This window comes from Corylus avellana, chromosome 5, assembly GCF_965113065.1.
Source record: "Corylus avellana chromosome 5, dhCorAvel1.hap1.2, whole genome shotgun sequence".
In the NCBI taxonomy this organism is placed as follows: Eukaryota; Viridiplantae; Streptophyta; class Magnoliopsida; order Fagales; family Betulaceae; genus Corylus; species Corylus avellana.
This window is the reverse complement of record NC_142494.1, coordinates 29,442,930-29,456,293: the sequence shown is the minus strand read 5'-3', so window position 1 is coordinate 29,456,293 and position 13,364 is coordinate 29,442,930. Positions and strand designations below refer to the sequence as shown.

At 34.6% G+C, this 13,364-nt stretch overlaps 1 protein-coding gene across 2 annotated transcripts; it reads left to right on the top strand.

The window, feature by feature from the left end:
• Positions 1 to 7,457: 7,457 nt before the first annotated feature.
• Positions 7,458 to 10,721, top strand: LOC132183258 (homeobox 1). Of its 2 annotated transcripts, none has more exons than XM_059596660.2 (4): positions 7,458 to 7,988; positions 8,472 to 8,605; positions 9,270 to 9,509; positions 10,107 to 10,721. In XM_059596660.2, exons 1-4 carry the CDS (start codon positions 7,901 to 7,903, stop codon positions 10,482 to 10,484), a joined length of 840 nt encoding a protein of 279 aa, XP_059452643.2. In that variant the 5' UTR covers positions 7,458 to 7,900; the 3' UTR covers positions 10,485 to 10,721. The 2 variants fall into 2 exon arrangements, with proteins under 2 accessions (XP_059452643.2, XP_059452644.2); XM_059596661.2 differs by lacking the exon at positions 7,458 to 7,988 and adding an exon at positions 8,073 to 8,148.
• The last annotated feature ends 2,643 nt before the right edge of the window (positions 10,722 to 13,364 follow it).

Here is a 13,364-nt window from a genome sequence, read left to right as displayed (position 1 = left end):
GTGGACAATATAAGTGGACCTCTTTGCTGAAATTGGTAAAAGATTAATAGTTACCCAAGACAATGTAATAAAGAACAAGTATGGATGACGAAACCTTTTAACAAAACTCATTGTTTCTTTGCAACTAAAGCTTTCCCTCAATGTGAAGAAGGAGGCAATTTTATTTGTTATATATAGTAGTGATAAGGTTTCAAGAATTTTGAAAATTGAAAGAAAAAAAAATTGCATTCAAAACCTTTAAAATACGATTTTATTAAGTCTTTCTCCTTTATCATTCGCATAATTAACCAGAAGATGTTGAAAAGCAAATAGTAGATTGCTTCTAAAGCAAAGGAAAGGTTGTAAACTTTTAAGCCGGGAAAAAAAAAAAGAAGTCAAGATATTATATTTATTTAAGGAAAATTACACTTTACTCTCTCAAAATTTGGAGCGATTTTCAATTCGACCTCCAATGTTTCAATTTTTGCAATACGCTACCCCAAACTTGCAATTTTTTTTTTTTTTTTCAATTCGACCAATGTTATCCCAAAATTCTCATATTACCCATAATTTTTTTTTAATTTTTATAAAAGGAAAATTTGGGGGGGTGCAAAAATGGCCAAATGGCCAAAGGGGTGGCTACGGCCATCCTGAATTTTTTCTTTTTTCTTAAATAAAAAAAAAAAATTAGGGGCAATATGAAAATTTTTTTTATGATCCTTTGTTTACCTCTATAAAAAAAATTAGGCCGAATCACCTCAAATATTTATCTCTTCCTTTGTTTAGGATCCTTTTCTTATTTCAGATTTTATATTTTTATTTCTACACTAGCAAAAAAGAAGGAGAAGAAGCCAATCAATATCAAAAATATATAACAAAAGAGAAATGGTGATGCCATGACAATACATATAAAAGTTTGTTGGTATAGTATAAGAAAAATCTCGACGATACTTTTATATAACAAATATGAATGATTAAACGCCCTTTTTAAAGATATTTTATATCAAGGATTTTGGCCCTTGAATTTCGCAAGAAGTTTAGACATTTGGTGTTTGAAATTTAACAAGTTGCAATTAGGTCCTTAAATTACTTAAAATTCTTTCTATTTGTCTTTTTTTTTTTACATGTCCACACAAGAAGGGAGATAACAAATTTGAACTAGTAACCTCCACTTCATGAAGTGTGGTCTCCACCCGATTGAGCTACCCCTTAGGAACGTTTTTCTATTTGTCTTACTAACGACAATATGACACAACTTTTAGATGACATGAAAACTACTAAGGTGTCTAGGCACTTTTAGACGTTTTACGTGATATTATTTAAAGGAGTTAATGGGACAAACGAAAATGATTCAATTCCAATTATTTAGAGGTATGATTGTAACTTTTTAAATATTGAAAAAAAAGGACATAAGAATGTTGATAATCCTATGTTGAAAATTTAAAATTAAATGTGACCTTTATGACCATGCAAACTATCACGTATCAAATAAACTTATCATGTGATGTTTTTAATTTATTTTTTTGATAAGGCTAATATATGTATCGGAGGGACAAGATGACTAAAGTCATGTCAAATCATCAATTCTAGAAAAAAGCGGCCTGCTATAACTTTGAAAACGTAAACCCCGTAATATTAAATTTTCGGTGAGGTTGCGGTCGAATCCACGTAGATCGGGAAATTGAAGAACCTATGCTGAAATTATTAATTAAAGTAAGACAGATAATCAGAAATGTTGTTTGGAGTAAGAAGTTTACTCTAGCATATGTGTTGTAATTTGTCAGTGGTTCATATTTAATTTAGTTCTCTCTCTTTCTCATAAAAGAATTAAATTTAAATTTAAAGTGTCTTTTAAGATAATTAATGGCTTGTTTGGGATTACGTTTGAGGAGTCTAAAAGTACTTTTAACACTCAAAAAATCCATTTGAAAAAAAAAGTATTCGTTTGGTAAAAAAAATTAACAATGTTTTTAAGAGTTCAAAAAATTTAAAAATGGCCAATAAAAACATTTTTTGCAAAAGCTTAAAAATGAAGCTTTTGTTCAAAAACTCTGTTTGACTTAAAAACTTTATTTCTGAAACTCGATCTCAAACATATGCTCTAAGCCAAAAGAGTCATATCAACTATCAAGCTGCTATTTTATATCTTTAATTTAGGAAATAGGCTATCATACGTGTGACTTCTCTATCCATCTCGTTATCTCACATCCTTACTGAAAGGCTTGGGCTTGGGCCTAGTTTAAGCAGAAGGTAGTACTAGATTGTTGTGGACCCGTCTTAGCCTCTCGTTTCAACAGATTTGCAGGCTTCAATTAACGTACTATCAGCCCAAGCAAGCAACCTTCTTCCTTTTGAAAAGGCTTGGGCTTTTTCACTCCCTCTTTATTCATCATTTTATGAGATTTGATTCCAATTTCCAATAGCTTATAATCACAAGCTATTTTAAATTTTTTTAGTTAAAATGATTAAATTCACTTTATCCTATTCGCTTAAGCTTTTAGTATAATTTGTGATTTAGAGCATGTTTGAGATTGTGTTTGAAAAATAGAACTTTTAAGTCAAAAAAACGTTTTGACAATTTTGACACTTTTTAGACCCTTAAAAGCGATTTCAATTTTTATTATCAAACATATACTTTTTTTTTTTCAAACAGACTTTTAAAATGTAAAACTCACTTTTAGGCTTCTCAAACTCACAACCAAACATGCCCTTAATATAGTATCAAAACAGACATTTTGAGTTTGAACTATAACTCCACAATTATCTCTCGTTTTTAGGTAAATATTGTATGTGTTGAGCCTTATTGGGTGAGATCAGAGTGTTAAATTTTAATTAAATAATTAAATATTCAATTTTCTTATCAGCCCGGTGATTTAACACCCCTTTTTTTTTCCTCCAAATGGATTGATGTGGTAAGAATAATTAAAAACGTTATAAGTAAGACATTTATTCTTCTTTTATCCCGTCAAATGTGATGCGGCTTTTAAAATTACAATTGTATTCAATAGTAATACATCGCAAATCTAATGGTGCTTTTAAAAGCCACGTATATCATCTTCAAATATATATATATATATATATATATATATATATATATATATATATATATATAAGTCCCACTATATATAGCATTAATTCCCACCTATATATAGCATTAATCCTACCCCGATGGATTCCGCGGACAAAGAAAATAGTGTATTTTAGAAGAATGAAATAGTGGGTGCCATTGTAGACCCATAAAGGCTAAAAATTTGATATATAAACGTAGGCACGCATGATGGGTAATAGTTGTTGTATGGTAGTGGGTAGCCTGGTCCCCAAGGAAGAGAGATAGATAGAGAGAGAGAGAGAGAGAGTGAGTTGTTGTGAAGACATAGACACTTGAGCTCAAAATGCTACAAGACATGTATTCACCCAATTCGTCGCATTTAATTTGTTCAAAAGAAAGAAAGAAACAAGGAAAGAAGCATGCACTAGCTTATGCTTGTTCCACTTTATGATCATGCCCTTTATCTCCAATACACACAAAACACACGCTGAAAAAACGTATCTCAAAAGCATTGTTCCTTCTCAGGTGCCCTCTTCCTTTTCTTTCCCTTCTCTCCTACTCACTACTTCTCTCTAGCTAGCTAGCTTCACCATTCCCTCTCATGGATCCCCCACCTTTTCCTAAAGCTAAACTAAGGACAAAAGAAAAAGAGAAAATCTCCAATCCCATTTCCAGTCAAAAGATACCACCCATTTAGTCTCTTACTATATAGCCTTAGTAGTGAAGGAATTAAATTAACAAAAAGCAAGAGATCAGGGTGCCGGATCAATTCAGTGTATCCACACAATCAACTTAAAACATCCCTTTACAAATACCTCCTCTTGCCTACCACATCTATAGATGCACATTTTATATACTCTTCTTAGGCACTAAGTTTTTTGTTTATATTTTTTTCATTTCTCCAAAAGCTCTTGTCATCTCAGCATTCCCTACATCCTTCCTTGTATTGCATTAATTTAGAATAGTCTCACTAAAGTTGTTAAAAGTGGAGATTCTTTTTAATATAATTTACTTGCCCAATTATCTTTGACATGTATAAAATAATTGATATGCACAAATCCGTCATCATGATCGATCAATGGAGTAATTACCACAGTAGAAGAAGTCCATCGGCCGGCCAGTATAAAAACTAAATGATATGGTAGTATATATTCCATGCAATCCCAAAACTACTAAATGATGCAATTGTACTTTATAATATTATAATGAAATTATAAATTTTTTCTTCTTCTATGCAGTACAAGGGAGAACTGCAGAAAAAAGGGAGGCTTTGGAAGAGATAAGGAGAAGGAAGAAATTAAGTTGATTTGCTTTAAGGTTTTGTGACTTTTTGCATATTGCCCATCCCAATATCACATGAAAGAAAGTATATATTGTCAGGTGGAGGATCTGCTTATAATCCTGAAATAAAACTTTAAATATCTGACACAACGTACACTCAAAGAAGACATATTCTTAGACAACATATGGACAATGCTCATTGGTGGGGAGCTAAACGCGTCAAAGAGAGAAAAAGTAATGAAAGATTGTTTCCTTGATTCCATTAATTGAGTGAGAAATGATGCTTACAAGATGAGAATAAAAGATTGATAAAGTGATTAAATTGTTACCATCTTGCCTAGAAAAGATTCTTAGCTGTTATCTTTTGGGGGGAAGTGAAACCCATTCCTTCTTAGGATGGGAAGTCTTTATTTTTTTGTGTTTGTTCCTTTTTATATTCAGATGTTGATAATTTGCCATTGGCAGACAACTGGCCTACACATGTACAGTGCATTTATTTCTATTTTATTTTCCTTCAACCAAGGCTTTATTAAGAGTTTTCTATGAAACTTGCTAAATCTTTTAACTTAATTCCACTAGGATCTAAACATGCATGTGCAACTCTCTCTCTTACAATAAAGCTTCTTACACATGCAACAATTTTTCCTTCAATATAAGTCTAAGAGATAATTTAGCTTGTTAGGACTATCCAAACCCGTGCGACACTCACCTAACGTGTCTCACATTAGCTACCCGTATTACCTCCGATTTAAATCCAAGGAAATACCTTGGAATTTGATCATGTATTATACCTTGTAAATGACAGTGAATTAATGTGCATATCTTTTCGACATATACATGCTTATCACTCTTTCTATGAACACATTTTTTTAGCTTACAGGTCAGTTGACTCAAATTTGAAAACAGTTTGATAGCTTAAAGAAATATCCTTTGTTTACTTTTAATGGTCCTTTCTCTCCCACTACAGGAAGAAACCTTTGATTCCCTGGGTCCCATCACTACATGGTTCTCCTGCTAGTGCCTTTGCCAATGGGGTGAAGAGGACCTATACTTAATTATCACCTGCAACTGCTGCTTCCTGCAGTGTCATTACAATCTCTAATCATCTAATTATTTGGTAGGGTTTCTTTGGTTCCATCATATTTCACAAACAGACAGTCCTATATGCAAGGATGTACACCAAATCATAGCTCCAATTGATTAATAACATCAAGTCGATCATTACATCTGTAATTTGTACTAATTGTTTAAATAATTTATGTGCCCACACATGATTTTGTCGGCTATGACATGTTTTTGGAGTATAAAATCTATAAACAGACAAATAAAGATAGAATAAGATTAGGCTAGGCTGAGTTTTCTTGCTGCAAGTTTTGTGGTGGCCTAAATTCATTGATTTTTTTGTTACTTGTGCTACTAAATTTATTGCCGATTGCTGATGTAACCCTTCATACAACCAAAACTTTCTTTTCAAAGCATTTGCTGCAATTAAATTATTCTCCACTTTTTCTTTTTTTTTTTCATAGAAATTCATTGGTGATGTAAGCACTCTCATCATCAGGGACAGGCTTAAAGATTTTAAAAACACAAAAAAAAAAAAAAAAGCAAAAAAAAAAAAAAGAAGCAAAATAGAATTATATTTTAGAAATAAACATCCTGGTTTGGCTATCTTTTTACATCAAACACTTGGACTAAAAACTTACACGTGCATGGAAGGCACTCAAAAGTTGATCAAATGCAACAAGGTACTTATTTCATTTTAGTCAAAAAAAAAAATCAACAGGAACCAGAGAGGTTGATGGAACTCGATCTTAAGAGCATGATGCAGCTATTGAAAAAAAAGTAGACGATCCAATGTTTCCCAAGTGTCTGCCACTTGGGTTCCCCAGCAAATGTGTGTGACTGCATCATATTAGCAAGACAATAGTTGCTGAGAATAGTTAATGATTTAGACAAGTTATGTCATAATCTGTCATGCCCCACCATGTGAATTTCATCCACACCACTCATTTCCAAGATGCTGTCTTTGTTTCCTTCTTTTGTTTCTTCTATAGTTTTCCATTTCCTCCTTTCCCCCCAATTTGATTCTGTGGGGATGAATGCTGTACGTGCACCAATCAAATTTTGGTCAAAAGTTAAAACAAATTTAAGAGTAAACTTATTTAGATATACATAATTACTCAACGACTGTTTCTCTTTTGGGTGCTGTTATCTGTAGTGACTCAGTCAAGAAATTTCTCTTCCCTTAAACAAAAAAGCAAATTCCTCCAAGGAGAATCCTTCTAGAGGGGAAGCTAGGATAACCTTATTTGCCATTAGATATGCAATGATAAAGAGACTTACTAATATTGTTAAAAAGGGTGACTCACAAATTATTATTTCTACGTTCTTCAACCGGGCTTTTCGTTTGATTGACAATTGGATACATTCATCTCGAATCATCCCTAAAGCTCGCTAGTTTTTAAAGCTCTTTTGGTCTAGTTCTTTCGATAAAATTTATCGTAACGCTAATTGGCCTACACACAATTTTGTCAAATTTGCCTCTATTCTTATTTTCTTTTAAAAAATATATATATATAATTTTGTCTTATTTGCTAAAAAAAACAGATGTAGATAATTACTTGTAAAACATAAAAGCATTAAAATGCATATTCTGTAATTCTTTTTTTATGTGTTAAAATTAGGTTGAATTGAAAGGGCAAGTTATATATGGTGCAGGCAGTAAAAGCAATAAGATATAGCAGAGGATCAAAACCGTTAAACGCGACAGACAAAGTTGACTCATCTGTATCCGACAAATCCCAGACAACAAAGCATGGGACATATTTAACACTCTGGCACGAATTAACAAATCCAACAAAACAATCACAGATTTAACGTCCCAGATCCATCCATCTAATGCGGACCGTCACCCGCGGCGCAAGTTAGTCCCAAGTCCCACCTCGCACAAATCACACTTAATTTAATCTAAAAATAATAATTAGAATTAAAAAAAAAAAAAAAAAAGTTACAATATATAATTTTTTTTATTTAAGAAATTAAGAATATAAAAAATGCATGAGGACAATTCCGTAATTTTATAACCAGCGAACCTGTATAAAATGCCGCTAGAGTCACCTCTGTCAACTTTAGTTGCAAAAAACGCCTAGAAGAGACACTCAGATTAGTGCGATACACGGAGACCGATTCTCACCGGAGCTTCAATCTCCGGCGACCGTCGTTTCCTTCCACCTTCCGGTCAAAAACCTCTCTCTTAACTTTGTAAACCCATTTCTGGGCCAAAATATTTGGCCTCTTTTGTCTCCATAAAATTACTCTCCTTTTCCTCTAGGAGTGCAATCCAAGTCAAACACAAGTGGCTTGCACAATCCGCCGGAGCTGGGGGAGACCGGAGGTCGTTTTATGATGGGATCTTGTATATGCCCGTTGGAGACTCCGGCGAGGTTGCTCTGGACGACTAGTTTCTTCCGTCACAAGCTTATGATCTTCTAACTCGTACCATATCGATCAAACAACTAAGTTCCTATACTACTTCTACAGCCACCGCCACCAGCGACGTAGCTTTGCTTTATTGTCTCGCTGGATTGGACCATGGACTCGGGCCGCCTTTTCTTTGACCCTTCGGCTTGCCACGGCGGCAACATGTTGTTCCTAGGGAATGCTGATAACGTTTTCCGAGGTTATTTTTATTTTTTTGTCTTTTGTATCTTTTCTTCCAATGTTATCTCTGTTGTCTGATGTTTATTACTTGGAATTGTCATGGTTTTTGGTTTCTTACCCTCTGTTTGGTTGATTGGAAAGGTTAGGAAAATAGAAGGAAATGAATTCTAGAACTTAAGGTAAAAAAAATTGTATGTTTTATGTTGTTTTGGATTCTAAAACATGGAGTAGCTAGTTCCTTTGTCTGAGTTTCAAGTTTTACGCTTGATAGATTCCGATAATGGAGTAGAAACAATAATCCCAACCTTAAACTTCTACAAGTTAAAATCTGTTTTATGAACAAAATCAGCATCCAAAGAATTCAACTTTATTCTTAAATTTGATCCATGATATCTATTCTTATTGATTTCGTAACTGTGAATTTTTTTTTTTTTTTTTTTGGTTATTTGGTTCCATACTAATATGTCCGGGTACGTTTCTCTATTGGGTGGTATTGAATTAGGAGGAGCAACAATGATGAGCATGGATGAAAGCTCTAAGAGGCGACCATTTTTCAGCTCGCCAGATGAACTGTTCGACGAGGAATATTATGATGAGCAGTTGCCGGAGAAGAAGCGCCGCCTCACACCTGAGCAGGTTTGTGCCACCGGTTACAAAAATATGCTTGTGATCTTATACGTATCTGCTTTTCCCCCCCCAAAAAAAGACTTCATATTCCTTTATGATATGGCATATTCACATTTTACATTTCTTTTATTCTTAAATCTTATCAGCATCAAATTCACTTTGTATTCAATTGATTTTTTTTGTTAATTGACAACTTTTGAGCAGAGATTTGTAGGATTAAGGGGTATTCTATCTGTTGGTATTTGAAAATCATTTGAAGGATATTGGATACGCGTAGAATAATAAGTTAGAGTAGAAGTTATATCAGTAAAGAAGAGTATTAAGAAAGTTACATGAATTTAAGAACCATCTCTTTGGAATTGATGCTCCATTTGGCTGCTAAGGAGGTAGAAAAATTAAGGAAAATCAAAATTTTGTCTTGAATTTTTCATTAGGGACCAAGAAAGTACTAAGGATCCTCCATCTATGTATGAAGAATATATACACAACTAATCAGTTGGTTAACCACAAGAGCTATGAAACATAAGAGTAGGATTGTTTTGTTTTGTTTTCCTTGTGTTTTTGAGCAATTAAATCCAAAAGTTTGAGAGGATATGTCAATTCATTGAGCAGAGTGATTTGGTGAGTATTGTTGACATATTCTTTGTTAACTTTATGAGGGTAATTTTATAAGGTGCATATGCTGGAGAAGAGCTTTGAGGCAGAGAACAAACTGGAGCCGGATCGAAAAACCCAGCTGGCCAAGAAGCTGGGCCTGCAGCCGAGACAGGTGGCTGTATGGTTCCAGAACCGCCGGGCTCGGTGGAAGACTAAGCAGCTCGAGAGGGATTATGATCTCCTCAAATCCTCCCATGACTCACTTCTCTCTAGTTATGATTCTCTTGTCAAAGAGAATGAGAAGCTGAAATCTGAGGTATGCTTACCTTAAAAAGCTAACATTTTTGAACATTAACTTCTGAAATATTCATATTTGTGTACCAGAATAACTGTAACAGTATCTAAAATTACATTTAGTATGATGGTTATAATGGAGATGATTGGACTCGGGGTTTCTCTAGTTCTCAATAAAGTTATCTGCAATTTTTTTTTCTTTAAGCTTAGATCTGCTAGTTGATGAAAAACTACAAGGGTAGAACGTGGACAATTATGTTTATTGGATAAATTTAGTGCCTTCCTAATCAAAAATCCATGATATGATATTGACATCCCTGACATGGAAGACGATTGGACCCTGTTTCCTACCAATTGAGATTCGACCAATAAATTTTTCCAGTATGGCATCTGTTCTAAGCCCCACCTTGATTTGAAAAGACAATTTTAAAGGTCACTAGAGGAATATACTTAAGTAGCTTTCTCAAACTATTCTTTAAAGACGCTTCTTTATTGAAAAAGAAAGGCTTATACAAAAATGTAAACAGTGACAAGTTGTTTTAAGAAGGTTATATCAGTAACTTCAATAGCTAGACTGCTCAATTTAGTTGTGATCACATGAATGATAATTGGACTGCAGGTGGTTTCCTTAACTGAAAAGCTTCAAGCTAAAGAGGTGGCTGGAGCAGCAGCCATTTCAGCTCAAAAACCTGACCCACTTCCGGGAGATATCACCCATGTTTCTGCCCTCCAATTCAGCGTGAAGGCTGAGGACCGCCTGAGCTCTGGGAGCGGAGGGAGTGCAGTGGTGGACGAGGACGGTCCACAGCTTGTTGACAGCTGTGATTCATACTTTCCTAGTGACAACTACCCGGGCTGTGTTGCCCCAGTGGATGGGGTGCAATCAGAGGAGGATGACAGGAGTGATGACGCCCGTAGTTACTTGTCGGATGTGTTTGCAGCTGCAGAACATCAGCAACAAGAGGAAGAGTCTTTGGGTTGGTGGGTGTGGGCTTAAAATGTGCTCAAAACGAATAACATGTCATATTTTTCCAATAGTTGCTGAACAAGAAAACCATCTTGGAAACTATTTGGACTGGTAAACGAAAGCGAAGCAAAGTTTAGTGTTAGTTGCTGAGATCCGGAGGATGGAGATCCATGAGCTAAGTCAATGAATAAATGAATAAATTAAGTCAATGGTGTCTTGTACGTACTTCCATGTGGATAAGAAGTAAATGACTTGTTCAAGGCTTTATTTCTCTCTCTCTCTCTCTCTCTCCATTTTGGCCTGGTTTATTGTGAAGGCATATCTAAGGATACGTTGGCTGTGATGTACCAGGAAGGCGTTTATATTTTTTGCCATTGACCCTTCTACTCTTTTGGTGGTGATTTTTTATGGTTGCAATTTCCATGAAGGTTACCGTATATTATTAGAAAAATTAAAAACAAAACGGAGGGATAAGTGGGCAATATAGACAGAATAAAATACAAATGGGGTCCTTGCAGTCCGATCCAGTTAGTTTAAAGACTAAAAAAAGTCAGTGGCAAAGCCAATCGGTCTTCCCATCAACTTGTAAAGGTATCAAAATCTTTTTTATTTACTTGAAATGGAGAGGAATTATTTTATGGTTTAAATTTTGTTTTATTTCACTTAACGATTTATATGGTGTCACATCATTTAAAAATTTTGAAAAAAAAAAAAAAAAAAATTGGATTTGAAAAGGAATGTTAATTTAACATAAAGATGAAAATTGTTTTTATTTTTTGATTAGTACTGTGTTGTGTTTTAAGTTGTTTGTTAATTTCTTTAGCTCAAAGACAGAAAACAAACATAAACCTCAGAATATGACAATCTAATCATCAACAACAAAATAAGTGGCTGTAGTTTTTTCTTTTAAATCAAGCATTTTTACCATATAGTAGTAACAATAAAATACATGAATCGTAATAAATAAATAAATAAATAAAGGCAAAGAACTGGGGTGGGTGGGGGAAGCAATATAATAAAAATCCATAGTGACAAAGACAATGTAGGTGGGTGGTGATTGATTCTCCTCAGCAAGCAACTCCGGGTCCACTATCCAGGCCCAGGGTCATACAAACTAAAAAGTCATCAAAACATTAATAAATAGAGTGAAAGTTAAATATATTGGATGATGTAATATCGGAGTGACCAAGTATAAATAATATAATGAATGCACTTGAAGTTGAAATACTTGTTTCTTTTCTTCTTTTATTCCGCCCACAGATAGAGTCATATAGATAGATGCTTACGCAAACATAAAAATACAAGTGTGAGGGCAGGAGATGAGCCACCTAACATTGCATGGTCGCATTCAACGAAATGGGCAGCTCATACTCATAAGGGAACAAACTACAGAGGCCATGGACGAGTTATCCACACAACAAGGACACTTTCATGTGAAGGGATTCAACCCCATGTCAGAATCCATCTCCAACTTGCTATTTTACTTTTCTAGAATCTGTTCTTCCTTCCCTCCCCCCCCCCCTTTTTATCTTAATTTCTTGTCTTCTTCTTCCATAGATATACATGCTTTTGACTATATTTTTGTAAGTTCCTTACAAACTGACATGATAGTCCACGTGACACTTATCATAATAACCACTAAAATGTGAATTATCAAGTGACAGTTTACATGACATTTATCACGTTTACAAACTGTTGTGACAACTTACATAACACTTACTACATCAACTACTAAAATGTGAATAGCCAAATAACAATCCACATATCACCCAATTTCATAGAATATAAATGACCTCATGAGTTTGTAAAGAATTGGTAGTAAAAGGAATAATACGACAGGTTCATGCACATATTGTATTGTCTGTCACATCAACTAGTGCGAAAAGATTTTGCCCAAAGATTAGCATAAAGAGCATTTCTGAAACAAATATGTCCAACTGTTCATACCATCATATCAACTAGTGCATTACAGCACTTTAAAAAAAAACTAGTGCATTACAGAAAAACGATGCCTTGATTATAGCTGCTTTTGTTATGCCATTATGCATGCAGCATACTCACCTTCTAGTCAGCTTGTTAGACTTTTGCTAATTCTCGATTAAAATTAAAGAGGGAAAAAAAAAATTAAAAATTCACACTTCGGCCTCTATATCAATGAAAGTCTTATGCATTTTCCAATTTTATATATATAAATTTTTTAATTTTTATTTTTGGCCTTTGTTTGAAAGTTTTGAACTTTTCCCAGAATTCGGATATTGTGACATGCTGAGATCCGGGGCACATTGGTGACAAAATAGGCAGCTTCTCCATCGTACCCTCATTTAATTCAAAAAACTATAAAAAACCAAATTACAAAGGCAAGGTGGGACAGAGAGATGAATAAAGAATGAATATGTCTACACCTGCTCGACTTAGACTGTTTCTATTTTTTTTTTTTTTTCTTTTCTTTTTTCCTTTTTACAAGAATTGCCTGATCTGTATACGTATATGGGTCTTGCTCTTCGTGAGAAAAATTTACTTCCAAATCTTCTCTCTTCCCAAGCGACAAAACTGGAAGCTGCAGCAGAAACGCAGAATGGATCCAGAATTGGATGCATTGCTCATACATTATGGCTCCTGGTGCTTCCAGTCCTCCGAGCAGATGCTTCTACAAACTCTGCTTCCCAACCAAGCATCCGAGTTAGCAAGTCAGCGTTACCTCTTATGTACATGCACACGGTTTGGCAGCAGCAGCAGCAACCTTAGTCGCCTTACAAACATGTAGCCACATCTTATCAGACCCAATACAACCCACAATATGGTTCTCTGACCATCTGCTACGCATTATAACGCGACCCCACTGCCGCTCGGCCCGGATCAACTTTGTACGGAACAAAATCCTTGGGAAATGAAAAATCATGTACCCCAAGA

What these genes read in the sequence shown, in the direction of transcription:
- LOC132183258 (XM_059596660.2), top strand. Translation starts at nt 7,901, where the DNA reads ATGGACTCGGGCCGCCTTTTCTTTGACCCTTCGGCTTGCCACGGCGGC. An exon ending in TGCTGATAACGTTTTCCGAG is followed by an intron (nt 7,989 to 8,471) that starts GTTATTTTTATT and finishes GTATTGAATTAG; the next exon opens with GAGGAGCAACAATGATGAGC. An exon ending in GCCGCCTCACACCTGAGCAG is followed by an intron (nt 8,606 to 9,269) that starts GTTTGTGCCACC and finishes TAATTTTATAAG; the next exon opens with GTGCATATGCTGGAGAAGAG.